Source organism: Cololabis saira, chromosome 21, assembly GCF_033807715.1.
Source record: "Cololabis saira isolate AMF1-May2022 chromosome 21, fColSai1.1, whole genome shotgun sequence".
Taxonomy (NCBI): Eukaryota; Metazoa; Chordata; class Actinopteri; order Beloniformes; family Belonidae; genus Cololabis; species Cololabis saira.
This window is the reverse complement of record NC_084607.1, coordinates 5547127-5564837: the sequence shown is the minus strand read 5'-3', so window position 1 is coordinate 5564837 and position 17711 is coordinate 5547127. Positions and strand designations below refer to the sequence as shown.

The following is a 17711-nucleotide window of genomic DNA, read 5'->3' as shown; positions in this document are numbered from 1 at the left end:
TTTATTTTTTGATTCAAATTAATAATTTTTTTGCACTCGTTCATGTAAAAATGTAACATTCCCATTTCAGGAGTGTTTTTGTTTAAATTTGAATGACCAATCCTCAATAACGTCACTTCTGGACTTCTGGAGTTACTTTTCTATATTTCTTTCTTTCTTTTTTTACTGGGATTTTGTTCTTTTCAAGGCTTTAAAACAGGAAAACACTCAACCTCCTTCGACCCTCAGAAAACCCTGAAACCGGCCCGTTATACAAAGCTCTTACATTCCAGCCTCAGACTTGATGGAACGTTATCGATCCGATCCGAGAGTGCGTGTGATGTCAAATTATTATTTTCTAACCTCGAGCTATTGCCTCTAAGATTTAAAGCTTTAGACCAGGAGTCTTCAACCTTTTTTACCCTTGGATGAGAAAAAAAACAGAGCAGGCCCCGCTTGGAATTCTTATTTTTTCCCTTTTTTTTTAATATGTCAAGTTTTAAGCCTGGCTTATAATAACTTTTGAAGGTGTTTTATTCTTATATCACCTTATTAACCAATTCCTGACTGGGTTATTAGCTACACGTGTTTATGGTTGATGAAACTTTGGCCTCGTCAGACGTGGAAGGAGTAACGTTAGGCCAAGCTGTAACGTTACAATCTCCAGCTTTAGGTTCGTTGTTGTCACTAATTTATCCTTCAGGTCTAACTAGCGTTAAATATGAAATAGCCAAGTCAATTTCACAATGAATTTTCTTTTCTTAAACAGCTAGCTAGCTGGTTTTTCCGCTCTAAAGTTGACATTAGTCACATGACTCACGTCAGGGGAATCATTTATGTGGAGTTGTAGACTAAATAGTTATTGTCAAAAGTAGATTATTATCGCCTGTTAATGGAGTTTTCTCAATCATATATATATATATATATATATATATATATATATATATATATATATATATATATATATATATATATATATATATAATTTTTTTTTTTTTACTCTCACAAATTATTTTGGTTAAAATTGCCTTTATTTCTTTTTAAGTTGAAGACCCTGCTTTAAAGAATGAGTGTGAGTTTGCGGCGTAGACTGGAATGACCCACAATATCTATCTATATATATAATCTATATAGATATAGATATAATATAAGGGGAAAAAACAAGCCAATAATCTATCAACGTGTCCCAAACGTACCTCACCGTGGAGTGATCTCGCTACCTCACCTGGAAATGAAAACCATAATTCTGAGTCTATTCCAGTGCCTTGAAAACGCCGACTGTTCCCCGGTCTCTTATCTATCTATCTATCTATCTATGGACATATATATACACATACATGTGTATATATGTATGGACAGGACTCATTTTGGACATCCCAGCTGACTCATAACCATCGTATTCATGGCAACACCAACAGACTGTTTCAGAGTTTCAGAGTGTAAAAGTAAAACCTACTGGGTATTCGGTCTTATTCATCATGGAATGGATGCATAACATTTATTTGTGCTGTTCAGTCCTCAAACCTCTCTATCTGTAATTTGTAGTGTCTAATAAAATCCCAATTCTTTTATGGCGTTTCTTATTTCCTGCCCATCAGATTACAGTAGATTTGTGTGGAGAAGGTGCGACGCTATGGTTATTTTATTGTCTTATCTATTTAAAAAGCTAAGAATCCACAGATCGTAACTGTGTAGGGATGACCACTCTGACACAAAACTCTGAGCTAAAATAACCACTTTACTCTCTACAGTCCAGCTCTGAATTCGGTCTTTGCTCATGTCATCATGTCGTCTCTTTGTCCGATCAAAATCCCTTTAGCTTTCCACGACCGATTCTGATACCGGTAGGAGTGTGAAAAAGGAAAACAATCTTTGATTGGATCAGGCCTGGACTGAATCCTTCTGACCATGTGATATTTCTGTGTTCTTTTTTAATAAATTAGCAAAGATTTCTACATTTCTGTCAAGATGGGGTGCTGTACAGAAGAGTGTTAGGGCCATGCAGGAGAAAAAATATTTGAGAGGGGAAGATTTTTTTTTATTATGCACTTCGAGAAAAATGTCAATTTCGAGAAAAAATTCGAAATGTCGAGAGAAAAGTCGAAATGTCGAGAATAACCTTGAAGCAAAATTTCAAGAAAAAAGTCGAAATGTATTTCAACATTAATCTCAACATTTCGACTTTTTTCTCGAAGTGCACAATAAAAAAAATCATCCCGTCTCAAATATTTTTTCTCCTGCATGGCCCTAATACTTTTCCGTACAGCACCCCATCTTGACAGAAATGAAGAAATCTTTGCTAATTTATTAAAAAAAGAACACAGAAATATCAGATGGTCAGAAATAAAAAGAAACAATTTCAAGAATAAAGTCAAATTTCGTGAATAAAGCTGAAATACATTTCCACTTTTTTCTCGAAGTGCATAATGAAAAAAAAAAATCTTCCTCTGAAATATTTTTATTTTTCTCCTGCCAGGCCCCAATACTCTTCTGTAGGTGCTGAGTGAACATTAATGAAAAATAAAATGAACCTTTTTTTTTATTTTAGCAAATGGCTGCAAAGAAACAAAGAGGGAAGAACGTAAAGGGTCTGAATACTTTCAAGCCTTTCAGCTCAGTTTGGATCTTTAACCCCTGACGTGATCAGGCTGAACCGTAGGATTCACAGATTCTGCCTCGGCTCAAACTCGCTCACGACTTAAGCAACACTTCTGATTTTCAAAAGGGAATTTTTCCCCACATGACCGTAGAAAGTCCAGTAGGAACCGACAGGACGTGAAGCGAAACCCCTAAAGCAGGGGTGTCAAACTCATTTTTCTTGGTGGGCCGGATTTGACCAGTTTTTTTCTCGCAGTCCACACGCTCAAAATAACAAAAACGCTGCGAAAATCTTTTTTTCTAATTCTTTTTTTTTACTATTGTTATCTAATCCAATATCAGTTTAGTTAATTTTAAAGGAAATGTGCACTTTGTTTACACTCTAATTATGTAAAATATATTTCTTCAGGATCTTTTCTTGAAATTTCTCGTTTTTTTTTTTTAATTATGTAAGATACTTTTAATATCATTTTACAAAGATAAACAGAAACAAGTATGTTTTTTTATATTTCGCTTTTTTATAGGAAATTTAATTAAAAGCTATATCTTTCTTATTACATCCAAGAGTGTTTCTTTCATTTAGAGATTTTTCCAGTACAATTAAGTGTATTTATTTTTAAAAATTGGCGCGGATATTTACGCCAGTGTGCCGAAAAAGTCAGCACTTCTCTTTTAACTGTTTTACTTTGTCACTATCCTCGTATTCAAAACTGAAATTCTCCAAATAAATATCTTCTATCATCTTTTTTAGCAGTGATATATTTCCTGCGAAAATATATAATAGTTGTCAAAATAAACGACCGTCTACAAAGAAATAAAAATCGGCAAATGTATTCTAGAAACCTAAAAAAATGTCTAAAACTGCTCTATTTGCAGAATAACGATGGATTTGTAGAAGAAATATATTATCGGATAAGCTGTGATTCATGGCAATTATTTATGCCTTCCTTTTTAGTAAATAAACGCACATTTTTTTGCGTTGGAAACTTCTCGCGGGCCGGATTTGACACCCCTGACCTAAAGAAACCCCTAAAGAACCAGACCGGGACTTCCAGGGCGTCATCGTCTTTACTGTCACATTACAAAGGTGATATTCAGTATCTTGGAAGAACATTCAGGTTTTATGCAGCACCATTAAAAAGCCAGTGGAACAGACAAGAAGCAAGAGTTTCCCTGCAAAAGGCCAGGATCATGAAATCAACAGAAGAGCAAAGAACAAAATATACAAATATACAAAACACAAGTGGTTTCAACATCACCAGGAGAGCCATGATTATTACAAAAAAAAACAAAAAAAATCCATGTGCATTCAACTTCTGACAGAAACGGAGAAAAGAAAAAAAGGACCATTAAAAGAACTTAAAAAAAAAAGAATCAACATGATAAAGGACGTCGTTCGGCCCTAATGATGAAATCAGATCTGAGTGGAGATGAAACACTGGACATTACAAACGTTTACACACATTTACACTCTCTCTCTGTCGCCACGCAGCCCTTAAACCAAGCTCCGCCACCAGGGGGCGCCGCCGCCCAGAAACAAACCCACCACTGCATCTCCAGAATAAAGTGCACAACTGGAACAGATGGGATGAAATATCACGATGAATACAAGAAAATAAAAGCTCCACGATGAATATTTGAGTTATTTCACACAAGAGAATCCCCAACACTTAAAAACATCCAGACTTGGATTAAAACCTTTGCTTTGCTTGTTCTCTGATCGGTTTGCTCTCGAGCTTAATCTTTAGTTTGTTTTTGTTTCCGTGTGGAGTTTGTTCAGGTCGGCGGTGCTCGTGTTGCGGCAGCACTTGAGGTCGTTGTCTTAGCACCTCGCGAAAAAACATCGACTTCCCCGGGGGGTTTTAACCCCAAAATGTGGAATGTGACTTTATTAAAGGAGGTACAAAACGCCGCTATCAAATTGAAACCGTTGAAGAACTTCCTCACTCCCTGCCAACGCGGTTGGTTTTTTATCATTTCTTCTTTTTTTTTGTTAATAAAATATGGAACATTTCCCAGGGAGCCCCTGATGAAACTCTCCCCCTGGTTAGAAAGCGGTAAACATTTCACGGTCATTGTTTTGGTAAACGTCACGCCTGGTGTTGCAGCTCGGGCGGGCGGTCCTGGGGTCGCGGCGGGGTCACGGCGGGGTCGCGGCGGGGTCGCGGCGGGGTCACGAGCGCAGCAGGGCGTCGCCGCTCGGGGCCTTGTAGAGGTATTTCCAGATGGCGTAGTAGTGCACGGCCGCCGCCAGCGCCACGAACACGTGCCAGATGGCGTGGGCGAACGGGATGACGCCGTCGCTCTTGAAGAAGAACACGCCGAAGCAGTAGATGAGTCCGCCGCACGCCAGTTCCTGCAGACCCTCCGTGTTGCTCTGCAAGAGAAGAAGAAAACTGACGTCAATAACAGCGGAGCAGCTGCAGTTCTGACTGACGCCACCAGAGGGCGACAGAAACCAGGTGGCGACACAACTAGTGTTTTTATCAGCCTGCTTCAATTCTAGTTTCAGTCTAGTCTTTGGGTCGAGCTATCATTTTAGTTTTTATTAGTTTTAGTCACGTTCATACGACGGAGTATTAGGGCCAAACTAAGACAAAAAAAAAAATAGGAAATTAGGAGAATAAAGTCATAATGTTGCGAGAATAAAGTCGTAATAGAATAAAGTCGTAATATTACGAGGATAAAGTCGTAATTTATGAGAATAATGTTGTAATATTACGAGGATAAAGTCGTAACATTACGAGAATAAAGTCGTAATTTATGAGAATAATGTTGTAATATTACGAGAATAAACTCGTAACATTACGAGAATCAAGTAATATGAGAATAAAGTAGTTATATTACGAGAATAAAGTCGTAATATTATGAGAATAAAGTCGTAATATTATGAGAATAAAGTCATCATATTATGAGAATAAAGTCATCATATTATGAGAATAAAGTCGTAACATTACCAGAATAAAGTGTTAATTTATGAGAATAAAGTCGTAATATTACAAGAATAAAGTGTTAATTTATGAGAACTCTAACAGGAAGAGTGTGTTAAAATGTTGAATATTGAGCATCTTGTGAAGTTATATTTATACATTTATAATATATTTAATATTACGATTTTATTCTCGTAATATTACGACTTTATTCTCATATTATTATGACTTTATTTTCGTTATTTACTTCTTTTTTTTTTTTCTTAGTTTGGCCCTAATACTCAGTCGTACGTTCATTCTCCTTTTAGTCGTGTCAAGTTTCAGCCGACTAAAAGTCTGAGCATTTTAGTCTTATTTTAGTCAGAATTGTCCAGGACCATTTTAGTCTAGTTTCAGTCAAAGATTGTATTTAGCCAAACCCATTTTACAATTCAAACAAGGTTATCTTATTATTATATTATTCAGGGTTCATACATTTTGAAAAAACCTGGAAAAGTCATGGAATTTGAAAATGTAATTTTCAAGGCCTGGAAAAGTTTTGGAAACATGAGTTCACACCAAAAGTTTTGGAAAAGTCATGGAATTTATTTTTCTCACTTAATGATAACATTTAGTAATAACAGCCTATAAGGTAGGTTTAAAATTGATCAATAAATATTTGGTATAGAAAAGTCTCACGCGTGACGTGCCGAGCATCTTGCGCATCATGCAGATCGGTTATAATTACAGTTATTACAGTTATATTAGATTACTATACTACATATACTACAACATAGTGCTGGTATATCAGTGTTAGTTTAAACAACTGTTTATTTTGTATAAAACCATAATTGTCATGAGATCTCCACTGTGGTGACTTTTTACTCCTCTATTTCATTCATACATTGATGTTTTAGAGTTCATGTATAGCCATGAAAACTTGCTGCCAAGTCATGGAAAAGTCATGGAAATTTGTTGGTTAAAATGTGTATGAATCCTGAATATTGTTACCTTATAGACTCAATACATTCATTCCAGATACAGAAGACTCTAATTTGAGTTTACAACATATTTATTTTTCCGCATTTCTCCCCATCTTTTTCTTTTTCGACGACACATTCGGTTTTCTTTTCCGCGTCTATGTAGGAAAGTGGATCCAAACATCCAAAGACTAAACTGGTTTAAAGACTAAACCAGCGGAAGCTACTTCAAAAATGGACATTAAGGATCTTTGGTAGAACATTTAGTCTCGTTTTGGTCAACGAAAATGAAGACACATTTTAGCAGAGTTTTTATTTTGTAATCTACATTTTAGTCCTGTTTTTATTCATCTACGATATTGCATTATATATTTAATTTCATTTCATTTTCATTTTATTCTTTATTTCATTCAAAAAACAACATCAAAAAACATTATATATATATATATATATATATATATATATCATAATTATCGTTATCGTCACATGACCAACATTTTCATTGCATCTCGTTTTCCTCAGGTGATAAAGGTTTGTTGACGACAATATTTAGTCATAATTTTTGTTGACGAAAGCAACTTTGGACTAGGGATGGGCGGTATGGACTAAAAAATGTATCACGATAATTTCTGGCATTTATCCCGATAACGATAAAAATGACGATAAAAAAAATACCAATTCAACTCCACCTTTGTAACTATAAATCTATCACCACATTCAGTCTTTGGAGCCAAATCACTGCTCTAAAAGAATATTAAATACTACTAAACTACACCAATTGAATTGATAAAAACCAATTAAATGAGTTACACCTGTACTGCAAACTGTAATGACTCAAGCTCCTCGTTCTCAGATCTGCCTTCCGCCATGTTTGTTACATAAAAACATCAACGGGAATTTATCTTTCTTTCTTTTTTCCTTCCTTTCTTTCTTTCAGGCTCATTTCTTTCTTTCTTTCTTTCTTTCTTTCTTTCTTTCTTTCTTTCTTTCTTTCTTTCTTTCTTTCTTTCTTTCTTTCTTTCTTTCTTTCTTTCTTTCTTTCTTTCTTTCTTTCTTTCTTTCTTTCTTTCTTTCTTTCTTTCTTTCTTTCTTTCTTTCTTTCTATCTATCATTTTTACCACGAGATGACAAATTCTTACCGTGGGGAATTTTTTGGACGGTTTATCGTGAACGGTAAAATATCACCCATTCCTACTTTGGACGCGACAGTACTTCAGAATAAAAGACAACAGAGAGAATGGTCTCACCATCGACGTCACGACTGACGCAGGAAAGAATCCCATCATCAGGTAAAAGGCCAGCTCCACCACTTTGTACCTGCGGGGACACGTGTCCGTCACTTTCAGGAGTTTTATTTATTGATTTTATCATTGTTTTCTTTGGCTGTTCAGCCGACTCACTTCTCGTGATAGTTGAAGACGTAGATGGTCCCGGCTGCAGCCATGAGCCACACGAACCAGCGCATGTGGGCCGCCAGAGGACCGAGCTCCCGCAGGTTCAGCCTGGGACGGAGACGAGGGGGAAAATTAGTGCTGTCAGTTAGGACTGGGCGATATGGACCAAAAGTCATATCTCGATATTTTCTAGCTGAATGGCGATACTCGATATATATCGATATTTTTTTTGTGACATAATTGGAGTTTCCCCCAAAGCATTATAGCATAGCATCTCTGTTAGCATCTCTGTTAGCATCTCTGTTAGCATCTCTGTTAGCATCTCTGTTAGCATCTCTGTTAGCTTCATTTTTTTCTGAGCCAAACCCTTAAAAAACAGTCAGTTTTAATACAAAGCCTCGTGCCAAATGTCACACAGGTTCCTTTATTAACAGAGGTCTGCACAATATCAAAATGTATAAAACAAATGAAATAAAAATAAACTGCCTGCATATATAGAATAAAAATGCTTCTTGAATAAAATAAAACAAATATCCCTTTCCTGCATAACAATTACATTAAAATACACTGTAATTAATACAATGTAGAAGTAACAGGCAGACTTTTCCACTGAGGTTGACAGTTGTGCAAATAACAAAACATTTGTGCAAATCTCAAATAAAACATTCAAGTCAATTTGTTACAAAATAAGCTATATCAAAATCATAATTTTTTTTTTTTTTTTAAATCGATATAAACGATATTGTCTCGTACCATATCGCGTTTGAAAATATATTGATATATATTAAAATCTCGATATATCGCCCATCCCTACTGTCAGGCAATTAAAAAAAATGTATCTAATTAATTACAGGATTTATAATTAATTAATCTAATTAATCACATTTTAATTTCATATCTGCTAAAGGTCCCCAAATAAAGAATTAGAATATTACAAATTACAAAATTGCAGTGCATGACTAATCAACTGAATACACTAAGAAGAGAAGATTTGAAATCCACATTTTTATTGGTGAAGTGTGTTTCATAAATACAATTCAACAGAAAAAGCTCAAGCACGTCAGCAAACCAATTAGGCCAGCTGCATTATTCAAAAATGCAATACAAATACAGTTAAATAAATAACATTCAGTAATAAACTACGGCTGAGTCTCAAATAGACACTTAAGCAGACTCTCAATTCAAAATTAAAACTAAACCTGACTCAATACAGCAATTCAAGTTCTAGTAGCTGTAACGTTTACAGTGGAACTAGTCCGGACATGTTTAGTGTTTAAATGATAATTCAGGCTGGAGCAGCTCCGGTGAGAGGAAAATTATTTTTGACAAAATGTACAAATCACCGCGTTTTAGGCTGTGCAATTAATCGATTTTAAATCTAAATCGGATTTATTAATCAAGACAATGTTAAAAAAAGGAAAATCGGAAAATCGATTTTCCTTTTTTGCAGCTGGCTGCATTACAGACGGAGCTCGTCTAGTCATCTTTGTTTGGTCAAGAAAATTGTAAATGTTGTCACTTTACTAAACTCAAGGAGGATTTAAAGTATCTTTCAACTGCACTTCATTCCCAATAGGGAAATTTGTTTGCTAATTTTCTTTAAAAATAAAGATAAAATATTTGAAACAATTTATTCCATTGTCTTTTGTAGTTTTACCAAAAAAATCGAAATCGAAAATCGGGTTTTCAGAGAAAAAATAAAAAAATAAAAATAAATAAAAAAATCGGGATTTTATTTTTGTCCAAAATCGCCCAACCCTACTTGTTGATAATCCCGTCTTCTTTCTTTTTATACATAAACTTGCCGTTCGAAGGTCCAGCAAAGATTTGCTCCCCTGAGTCGTCCAGGTCTTTGTTAGTTTGACTAGCAGCAGGAGGAAGTAGTGGCCTACTGGTCCCTCAATGGGACAAATTTAAAATGCTTGCGCATTTTGCCACTGATAATTAATTGCGCTAATTTTCATAACGTGTTAATTAGCAGTGTAATTAATTAATCTAATTAACGCGCTAAACTGTTAGAACCAGACGGGTGGGGTTCAGACCCCCGGGGTGGACGGACGCTGGACGGGACTCACCAGGGCGTGTACGAGGCAGCGATGAACACGTAGATGACGACTCGGTCACACATGTGGAAACACTGCTCCACCGACCTGGACACACGAGCAGGAGAAAAGATGAGAGTCAGATCAACACGGGGAGAAGAGAGGAGGAAAACAACTGGTTTACAGGAAACATCTTAAAGGAACCGTCGGAGGAACCGTCTTTAATCACTATCAAAGATGGAGTTGAAGTCCCTGGTTCTGAAGCAGGACATCCATCCATCCATCCATCCACTCATCCATCCATCCATTTATCCATCCATCCATCGTCCATCCATCCATTTATCCATCCATCCATCCATCCATTTATTTATTTATCCATCGTCCATCCATCCATCATCCATCCATCCATCGTCCATCCATCCATTTATCCATCCATCCATCCATTTATTTATTTATCCATCCATTCATCCATCCATCTCTTCAATCCATCTCTTCAATCCATCCATCCATCCGTCCATCCGTCCATCCGTCCATCCGTCCATCCGTCCGTCCATCCGTCCATCCATCCGTCTGCTGGAGCTCGATTGCTCGTCTCAACTTGAAAATCCACGTGAACAATTTCACCCTGAAAGTTTGAATAAAGTTCCAAAAAACCAAACAAGAAAGTCTTCCTTCTTTCTGCTGGTAGTTTATTCATTTAATGTCCCGCTTTGTTTCTGATAAGTTTGCTTTACTTACAACCTGAACTAAATCTAAATCAGGTGCAGTTACTTTCTGCATCGTCTCGACGTTTACTCGCCGCTGCTTCAACAACACTTCCTTACAGACAGGAAACAGTTTTTAGTTGTATGAGTTTTTTAAATCTTTAAAAAGATCCTTCCATCAGTTTCCTCACTAGTGGATATGAACGTTCCTGGTGTGGATGTGACGGCGCTCCCGTCCTCCTCACCTCATGTGGCTCTTCTTCCAGGTGATGATGTGGAACACGGTGGAGACGAGGAAGAGGGCGCAGAGGCCGGAGCCGTAGACCCAGGCCGTGATCCTCTGCCAGCTGCTGTGGGACAGCAGGTGCAGCAGCGTCATCCCCACGAAGGCCGGCAGGATCAGCAGCTGCAGAGACGGAGCAGCGGTTACTCCGGTTACTCCGGTTACTCCGGTTAGCGCTCACCTCCCCGTCAGAACAGAGCTGTCTTTGACTACGTTCACACTGCAGGCCTTAAAGGTATTGTGACATGAAAAACACATTTTTCTTGATTTTTTGTGTTTTGTTGGGTGTCTTGACATCAATTACACCCAAAAAACAACTAACTTTTAACATTCAGTGTATTGTGTGATTTCTGGGATTTTCCGCATAACTGTGCAAAAACGGCGCATGTGGTTTGGTGGCGGGTCGTTACGTAACGGCCCGCTAAATCACCGCCCCCTCCACCCAGCTCCCTGCCTCCGCTCCTCTCCAGCGCACCATAAAGGCTGATTTATGGTTCCGTGTTACACCGACGCAGAGACTACGGCGTAGGCTCTGCGTCGATTTAACGCGGAACCATAAATCAGGCTTAACACGGAGCTGTTTAGAGCGTCTTTTGTTCTAATCACCGGAGGAAAACTGCTAAGAAGACCCGCGGCCACTGACTAGACTTAAGATAAGGGGACAGTGCTGCTTGCATGCCTTTATTTTTATTATTGTTTGCTGTGCTTCGCCCTGCTGCTTTTCCATGCTTCGCCTGTCGCTCCCGGCTTAACTCTCCGACGCCGCTGTGAGCGTATGGCTGGAGGAGGAGGAGGTTTGGAGGAGGAGCGGGGCAATGATTGACAGGAAAGGGGGGAAAGGAAGCATTTTTCAGGGCGCAAAAAAACACCGTCATAAAAAGCCAGGAATGGAGTACTAGAGTGAAGTTTTTCTTGTTACACTCTTTTAGACACATTTGAGGGATGTTGGCCAAGACTTTTAATAGTGTTAAAAGCATGTTAAAAATGATGTCACAATACCTTTAATGCTCAATTCCGATTTTTTCCCATATCCGATTTGTGTGGCTGTTCACTAGGCCTGCGTTGAAAAAAATTGATTTCCTAATTCTAAATCAATTCTCATATTAATTCCTAAAAATCGATTCATATGTCTAAAGATCGATTTTTTTTTTTACAACTTTTGTTTATTTTTTTGTTTATCCCCAAAAAAGGAATATTTTGTTGGACACGAGAATAACTGGTTCCATGTTTTTGCCTTTAAATATGTTTAAAGGTATGAAAACATTAAAGTGTTAGGTTATAATTGCATAAATTGTCTATATTTCATTACTTTATATACTGTCTTGCAAAAAATGCTAAAAACCAAATGCTCAAAAATTAAAAACCAAAATAGACTGAAAATGGAACAAATAAAAACGGAATGTGGGAAAAAATAAAAGCGATTTCATCCGTCTCCGTTTCCTCCCTGGATCTGTTTGGTAATTCTGACCCACATGATGTTTCTGTTTCAGTTCTATCAGCATTCTGGGAGCTGATTGGTCCTTACAGCATCATTAGCTGCAATACTTGCTGTTGAATCTCAATATTATACTAGTATTAATATGTTGCAGAACTACAGTCATATAATTCATGCAACAGCTCAAAAAAAAACATGATAACACGAACCCAAATCAATATCGGAATCGAATCAAATCTTGATAATCGATTCTGAATCTTAAGAATCTGAATGTAATGGCTTCTTAACATTTGAATGGATCCCCAGCTCTACTCACGGCGTGGGTGTAGCAGTTTGCGGCGTGTTCGTAGACGGTGGGCTGGTAGCGGCAGTTAGCAGCGGCCCGCCGGTTCATGAACCTGAAACACAAATCATGAAAACAAACATCAGAGGCGGCGACGACAGATTAAAAACGATCTACAGGAAACTGCAGACTCCAACTGTTAGTGGACGTAGGAAGAGGAAGAACATCGTCCTCCATCACCAGAGGAAGTTTAGTCTTTAAGTTAAAGTTAAATTTAAGACTTTTTAATACCATTTTCAAACGAAATTTAAGACAAAAAAGACAAGTCACACACTTTGAACCCAATGTAACCCGCTAAATTTCCATTTACACACATTTGCTTTCCTCGTCTCGAGACTACGCCGACTAAGAAATCCAGCGCTGAGGTCGAGGTTGCCAGATCTGACAGGTTCCAGCTCAAACGCGACGTAAAACTTGCCGAAATAATAAAAAAGACAAGCCCAAATCATACTTTCTCTATGTTAAAACCCTAAATTATTAAATGCGGAATAAATTTCAAGTCATGAACAAATGAAGCCAAAAAGAAGTTCAGGCTCCAAACAAAGACTACACAAATTGAGTAGATTAGATAAAGTATCAGTGAGTTTATTGTGTAAGTTTCTACTTTTCTCTGCCAAAATGGAAACTTCTTTGTTAATAATTTCTCCTAAATATTTAGGGAAAACCATGAAAAGAAGCCCAAGTTTTATCAACTCGCCCATTTGGGCTGAAACCTGCTCAACCTGGCAACCCTGACTGAGGCGTCTAACAACTGTAAACAGATGTATTTCTCCTCAAAACAATTAAATACACTTTTCCTTTTCAAAGTGTAAGAAAACTTTTTAATGATGACTGGATAAAATTAAGATTCAAAATTTAAGATCCTTGGATTGAGATTTAAGACAAATTAAAACATTTAAAGACCTTATTTTAGGAAAATTAATTTAAAACTTTTTAAGGACCCGCGGCCCGCGCCTGTTTTTTAGTCTATTTGGTTAGCCTCTTATAAATATAACGTCAATTAAAAGTTCATAATACCTCTAATTTCTGCCCTAAATGATCGAGATGAGTATCATTGATAAAGAGCATCAGTATCCATAGACCCTAATGATATCCGTCTTCACAGACGCCGAGGATGTCGTACGTCACGGATCACACATTTTAGCCGTGACCTCGGTCATCAACCGTAACAAAACCAAGGAGCCACTTGTTGGTTCAGCAAACAAGGTGGTGAAGTTACAGATCCGTGGAGATGAGATGGAGATAAAACCTCTCATGGTTTTCAAACATCTCCGAACTGATCAGGAAAGCTCATAAACGGTCGTGAGAGACGGTCCTGAACGAGGACCGTCAAAACCTCTTGACAGCCGAAGCCTGAAGTTTGTGTCCGTTTTACCTCATTTACCTGCTGGAACAACAATTCACACATAACTTTAAAGGACTACAAGTATAATACTCTCATTTAGGGGTGGGCAAAAATATCGATATGGCAATATATCACGATACTTTTCCAGCTGATTCAATATCGATATTCAAATTTTGAATATCGATTTTTTTTTAAATATTTTTTATCCCCGATTTTATCACCCAGTGCTCCTACCTAAGTGACAGTCCTGGGCATTGCCACTCTCTACCAACCCCGGGTGGGCACTGCACTGAGCTCAGGTTTTATTTCTCGTTTTATTTCATTTTATAATTTATTTTTTATATAACACAATTGCCTGTCCTTAAAAAAGGAAAAATAATGGACAGAGGTTTATTTATTTATGGATTTATATCTATACTGACTGATCACTGTGTCTGCCCTTGGTTTTAGATTTAGGACATTTCATTTACTTTTTGTATGAACAGCGGCAAAGTTGAATAAAATATCTATTTTTCATTGAAGTACCATCTTTCTTGTGTTTATTATCATTTGCCACATAATTAAAGCAACCTCATACTAAATTTAATGTTAATTTCATATGATGTAAATAATATGAAAAACATATACAAATATGTTGTAACTTTAGCTTGTATAGTTATAATAAAACATTGTTTTGACTCAGTTTGTCCCATGAATTATCACTATAATCTGATGAATGTGCAACTCGGATTTTAAGATCCATAAAGCTTTTTACAGTTTTCAGCAAACTTTATATATCGCAATATCGCAAATATCGTATCGTGACTCAGGTATCGTGATGTGTATTGTATCGTGAGGTCCTTGGCAATACCCACCCCTACTCTCATTACAACCTCATCTGCAATGAAACATTGAAATTCTGTTCACTATCCTCAAGTATTCAACACATTTATGAATCAATACAGCACTTGATTAATCAGTAATAACAGATATTGACGGTGACAGCAGTCCTAGTTTAATAAGCTGATGATCTGACAGCACAAAAGTGATTATTCTGACAGAAAAACTCATTCATGAGGAGAAAAACCTGAGATTTAAACCTTTTACCTCTGGAAGGTGTTCATCCTCTTCATGTCAGCTTTTTAACAATAAAAGCACCAAAGGGGGAGAGACTATCTGCACTAAACCAGCAAACAAAAGCGGGACAATAAACCAGCTTTTACAAAAGAATTAAAACAATAACAGACGAGCCTTAGCATTAGCCACAGCTAACTGTCACTTCCAGCCCTCCCGCCACGACGGCACGGATTTCAGCCTCTTTCTGAACACCATGTTGCGGGGAAAACGGAATCAGCCTCTCGTCCTCATTTCCACGCCGGGAAAAGCCATAAAAGCGCCACGAACAGACATAAAACACGCAGCTAAGAGCGAAAACAGCCGCGCTGGCTGAAGTCAAGACACCGTGTTGCTTTGACTGACACCCGCGGCAGCCAATGAGAAGCGAGGACGAGTGGAGGCGGGCCAATCACGTGAGGGGTGGGCGGGGCTTAGAGACGCGTGATTCATTATCTCTAGTTTGTTGCGATATGATCGATTATGTGACTTGAAGCGGAGATTTTACGCCCTTTATTAAAAAGTTCAAGCAGTTTCCTGACTTTTAGAAGCCAATGTAAAAGTTTAATACTGACTGCAAGGACTGGCTCAAATAATTAAATAGAATAAAGTTAAAGTTCATAACATTAAAGTTAAAGTTAATACATTTCCACCGAGCTTTATTTTAAAATGTTCAACTTTGCAACAGAAATAAACATATAGTTTCAGTCTTATTTTAAAAAACAACAATTTTGGTTTCTAATTACAAATGTAGATGAGTTTAGACACAAAATTTTAGATAGCTCAGCTTCAGAAACTATATTAAAAAGGTTTTCCAAACTTTAAAATTCACCTGATTTGATGTTTTATTTCGAACATAAGCACAAAAAAATAAATAAATAAATAAAACAGCAGAACAATAAATAAATAACATAAAAAAGAACAATATTCAAGGAATAATAAATGTACCATCTAAGAAACCCACTGACAACAACACTGAAGACACCGTGTTGATTTGACTGACAACCGCAGCAGCCAATGAGCGGCGAGGATGAGTGGAGGCGGACCAATCACGTGAGGGGTGGGCGGGGTTTAGAGACGCGTGATGATGACCGGGTGATTCATTAATCTCTAATTTGTTGCGATACGATCAATTATGTGACTTGAAGCAGAGATTTTACGCCCTTTATGAAAAGTTCAAGCAGTTTCCTGACTTTTAGGAGCCACTTTTAGGACTTTTAGGTAGAAGTTAAGAAAGTTTAATACTGACTGCAAGGACTGGCTCAAATAAATAAATAGATAAATAGATAAATAAAGTTAATTTCCACCGACCCTCATTTTAAAATGTTCAACTTTGCAACAGAAATAAACATATAGTTTCAGTCTGATTTAAAAAAAAAACAACAATTTTGGTCTCGAATTACAAATGTAGATGAGTTTAGACACAAAATTTTAGATAGCTCAGCTTCAGAAACTATATTAAAAAGGTTTGCCAAACTTTAAAATACACCTGATTTGATTTGATTCGATATGTTTTATTTCAAACATAAGTATAAAAAATAAAATAGATAAATAAAACAGCATAACAATAAATCAATAACATAAAAAAGAACAATAATCACTGAATAATAAATGTACCATCGTAAATAAAGTAGACAAGAATTAATAAACATAACAGCAAATGTACTGGAAAAAGTAGTAGGAAGAAGTAAACACCTTGTCCAACTTCAGACGTATAAGAAACCCACTGACAACAGAGAAAACCCCCCATTTCTCCTGCAGGGCATCATGTTGGTCACAAGCAAGCAAGACCCCCATCAAACCAGCGGAGTCACAGTTTTAGTCACGTTCATTTTCGTTTCAGTCGTGTCAAGTTTCAGTCGACTAAAAGTCTGTGCATTTTAGTCAGAATTGTCCATTTCAGTCTAGTTTTAGACAAGGATTGTATTTAGCCAAACCCACTTTACAATTCAAACAAGGTTATCTTATTATTATATTATAGTTACCTTATAGACTCAAGAATACATTCATTCCAGGTACAGTAGACTCTAATTTGAGTTTACAACATATTTATTTTTCCTCATTTCGCCTCATCTTTTGTCTTTTCCCCATTTTAACATAGTTTTTATTTTGTAATCTACATTTTAGTCTCGTTTTTATCCGTCTAAGATATTGCATTATATATTTAATTATCATTATCGTCACATGACCAGCATTTTCGTTGCGTCTCGTCTCGTTTTCCTCAGGTGATAAAGGTTCGTTGACGACGATATTTGGTCATCATTTTCGTTGGCGAAAGCAACTTTAGTTCTTACTAACGTGGGCGTTTACTGTTCAGGTCAGACTTGTGTTTCAGTCTGTGTTTGTTTTGCTTTTGCAGCTTCCGCTGCTGCTGCCAGAGGTCAGCGGGCTGAGCGAGAGGTGACCTGGATGGAGGCGATCACCGGTGATCCTCTTTGCTCAAGACGGGGCATCAGACGCCGCTCGTGTCATGCAGGGAGCGCAGGAGGCGATCTGTGGTCGTTCCAGCTGGATTAATCGCCCTGTGCAGCGTGGCAGAGCCATAGAGGGCCACCAGTACGGTTGGCAACTCATCGGCAGGGCAACCCGATGGCCTTCTCCCTTCCT

At 37.3% G+C, this 17711-nt stretch overlaps 1 protein-coding gene across 2 annotated transcripts in view; it reads right to left on the bottom strand.

The window, feature by feature from the left end:
* Nucleotides 1-3626: 3626 nt before the first annotated feature.
* The window catches only part of mmd (monocyte to macrophage differentiation-associated), a 32244-nt gene continuing 18159 nt past the window's right edge, over nt 3627-17711 (bottom strand). Inside the window, exons 2-8 of one of the 2 annotated variants that reach the window (XM_061711070.1) lie at nt 12641-12722; nt 10852-11012; nt 9936-10010; nt 7867-7968; nt 7714-7783; nt 4756-4954; nt 3627-4722 (exon numbers count right to left, since the gene is read on the bottom strand). In XM_061711070.1, coding sequence (XP_061567054.1) covers nt 4718-4722; nt 4756-4954; nt 7714-7783; nt 7867-7968; nt 9936-10010; nt 10852-11012; nt 12641-12722 — 694 coding nt within the window. In that variant the 3' untranslated portion in view covers nt 3627-4717. The other variant, XM_061711071.1, reaches the window with a different exon arrangement.